Source organism: Crocodylus porosus, unplaced genomic scaffold, assembly GCF_001723895.1.
Source record: "Crocodylus porosus isolate Cpor-Errol unplaced genomic scaffold, CroPor_comp1, whole genome shotgun sequence".
NCBI classification, from domain to species: Eukaryota; Metazoa; Chordata; order Crocodylia; family Crocodylidae; genus Crocodylus; species Crocodylus porosus.
In genome coordinates, this window is record NW_017728906.1 from 3,480,976 (window position 1) to 3,484,438 (window position 3,463).

General features: G+C 38.9%; 1 protein-coding gene across 1 annotated transcript in view; it reads left to right on the plus strand.

Moving 5' to 3' along the window:
- Positions 1–2,846, plus strand: part of GUCA1C (guanylate cyclase activator 1C) — a 50,753-nt gene extending 47,907 nt beyond the window's left edge. The window contains exon 4 of the mRNA XM_019528599.1: positions 2,410–2,846. Within this exon, the coding sequence (XP_019384144.1) occupies positions 2,410–2,540 (131 nt within the window). The 3' untranslated portion in view covers positions 2,541–2,846. The remainder of the gene's footprint in view (positions 1–2,409) is intronic.
- Positions 2,847–3,463: the final 617 nt, after the last annotated feature.

Here is a 3,463-nt window from a genome sequence, read left to right on the forward strand (position 1 = left end):
TTTTTTTTTTTTTCATCCCCAAATATTTTCAGAAGTTTGGTATCTTTATCTCTCTTTTCTTCTCCCCACCTCTCTCTGGATTGGACCAGAAATTCTATCCTGGACCTTGAGAACTTTTCTCACTGAAAGTTTTAGACCCCATGCATTCCCTGGGAAAACAATTTCATAAAAAAAATTAATTACTTCCACCTTCACAAATTTGTAGCATGCCAATGACATGCTATTGTTTCCTCTTCTACTAACAATGTTATACATCAACAAACCTACAACCACTCTTTGAGTTTTACTGCTCAAATATGTGAAGAGGCAACATGACGTTTCTCAAGCCCAGTGATTCTCAAACTTTAGACTTAAGGTACTTCTCGTTAGACTTAAGGTGCCCCTTGGAAAATTCTAGCTTTCAGCTTTCACTCATTTCTTGACTACAGGAAAATAATAGTGACTCTTTTGTTGCAAAGAACCCAGAAACACCACAACAGGTCCGAATGTGGGCACTGAATTTCTATTCAAAATCTCTGGGATTATGTTGTGAATCATGTTGTATAAGTGTTTGTACACCCAACAGTGCTAATGTTGTGTGGGACCCCACGACATCCTTAAAAGGATTTTAGCATACCCCAGGGGCTGTGGTTGAGAGTGACTGCTCTGGTTCCTCGATAAGGGCCAGTTTTTAAAGATGGTCTTTGGCTTTCAAGGCATTAGAGGACTGTAGGTTCAACCCCAAACTGGAGCATCAGTGGTCACTTCTGGTATTTAGAAGGATTTTTTTTTTTTTATGAAACTACTTAAAGTACTGCACATACTAGTGCAGGACATTTTTGTTGACCAGTAAGCATTGCTGTAGTAGAATAGACCTTATTTTTCATAGTCCTGTCTCTCTAATATTTAATGTCAGTTGGCAGTTTTGTACAGTAGAGCTAGGAAGAGTAAATGTAGGGCAAGTGTGCAATTTTAAAGATCCTAAGTATGAGGGGAGCACAGGTCCCACTGAAGACCAGTGGAACTTCTGCTCCTAAGGCAGCTGAGCCAAAACTTTTGCAGCAAACTTAATGTGCCCTATAGCAGCTTCCTTAAACACTGTGCAGTGTTTTTAGATGTTTTGTTTTCTAACCCAGAAGCAGTGTAGGCACATCTCTGTGGCACCACACTAGGGCTAACTAGCCATGTTACACAGCAATATTAATTAGTCCTCCTGAAATGCAACATCAGTGGTTCTCAACCTTTTTAGACTTAAGGCAAGTGCCCAGTGGACTTGAGGCACCCCTCCATAACTTTTGTGAATTGAGTGACACCCAATTTTAAAAACCACTATATATATTATAGTACTTATCTCCTTGCAGAGAGGCTGCGCGGTAGGGTTGGGGGATCAGCCAGGCAGGGTCAGACCTGAGCCAGTGTTTATCTAGTTACCTCTTCACACCTTGCTTATTTTCTTATTTCCTTACGCATTACAGCAACATGACAATCTGTTGACACATCCAGGTGCTGAATCACCCTAGTTGAGAATCACTGCTCTACACAGATGTGGCTACACTTGATTCCAGTGTGGGAAGCGGCCCACCTAGAGCAGCACATTTTGCAATATATTTTGTGATACCGATATACCTTAGGCTGTCTTAATTACCCTGTATTGAATTATTAAGATTTGTTTAAAAATTTCACTGCGAATAAAGCTTGTTGTGTATTAATTGGACTGTATCATCAATCTATATAAAGAAAGACTCAGCAAATAATGTTAGACTCATGCCATGATTTGGATCTGATATTGAAAAAGGTGTCCCAGCATTTTCCTTGATGGAAAATTCCAGCTAAAGCTAAACAGTCACTTGCTAATTCTGACAGCTGCTCTCAATGCTGTCCTGCAGTGATTCCTTACTAGCTAATTTGCAGCAACTCACTGGAGGCTCCCATGATCGAATGAGCTATATTAAGCCTTGGAGTGCCTACCTTTATACCAGCACAGGCTTTTTGCTACAGTTGAAAATATTGTTATGTAGTGGTGAACTACAAACTCTGTAGCTGAGCAGGGCTTGCCTGCATATGTTTTAGCATTTCTGTCACTGGCCTCTGCAGTTAACTTTAGTCTTTGTGCAGTTTTCACTAGTTGCTTTACCTTATTTTTCTACTCCTCTCCCAGAACCTGAGACGCTGAACATTCACACATGCCACTAACTTCAAAGGAAGCTGTGGTTAATCAGGACCTATTAAGAAACAAAAGCTGGTTATATTCTGGCCTTGAGAGCTTGATAGGGCTGGCAAGGTCTGATTTATTTCCTGGTAGCCTCTGTATAAACCTCAATGAAAAAACCTGGGAAGCTTCTTGGGCCCCTGCCACATGTTGGCTTAACAGTGATTTCATAGCCTCTAGCTCTCATCTTGGTTTCTAAATTATGTTTTATTTCATCGCAGGGGAACTGACTTTAGAAGAGTTTGTCACTGGGGTGGAAAGTGACAAGAACCTCTTGGAACTGATTTCAAAAAGTTTTGACCTTTCCAACGTACTCAAAATCATTCAGAGCGGGAGGCGGCACAGCGTCTGAGATCTTCTGACTGGAAGTGGGGTCTGTGATGAGCCTGAATATTGCAGGAAGGATAATATGTAGTACTTACAAAAATCTTAATCTCCTGAAGCACTATACAGAAAATAACTGAAGTCAAGCTCCCACAATAACTTGGGCTTCAGAGTTTTTTGTCATGTCTCTCCTTTCTTTCTCTTCCTCATTAATAAATGTGACAGCTGCTGAATATGAAACTCCATCCACATACAATAGTAAAGCTATTTGTTGAGGTACAAACAATTGATTTGGTCACATAGAGTAACAGTAAATAGTGAGAATAGTACAAAACCAAACCTCTCTAGAGAAACTGGGCTGATGAATTTCTTCTTTTAAGTACATATTCTTTAAGCTACAATGTTAAAATGTTAAAATGTGGCGATAAACCAGTAGATAGGATTGGTTTCCTTCTGGATCAATTAAGAATGAAGTGTGGTTTGCATTAACTAACTTGCACTAATCACTGCTTAACATAGAGGTGGGTTATCTGGGAAACACCTCAATCAGTTTACTGTTTCACAGATAAAACATCCTGTTTGGAAAGCTGTTTACAACTCTTTGCTCAATTATATCTGTAAATTAAAATGACTTAACACTTTGATTTTTCAGAGTTTTATTTTTAATCCTAATTTTCTTCTCAATTAACCTTTTACAGAAGCACTTGAATTGTATAGTAGCACCACTCTTTGCAGAGTAGTAATAATTAGAAGTTCAAAGGAGATTTTTAAATAAAAATGCAACCTTACTTTATGGATAAGATTAATTTCATGAGCAATAATGAAACTGCATGAGTTGAAGATGGAGGGAGAATGATAGTACTCTCTAGTTCCATTGAGGATTGAATCTCTCTCAAGTCTGCAACAGGTTATCAAATCACAGGCAATTGTATCATGAGAATTAATTCTCAC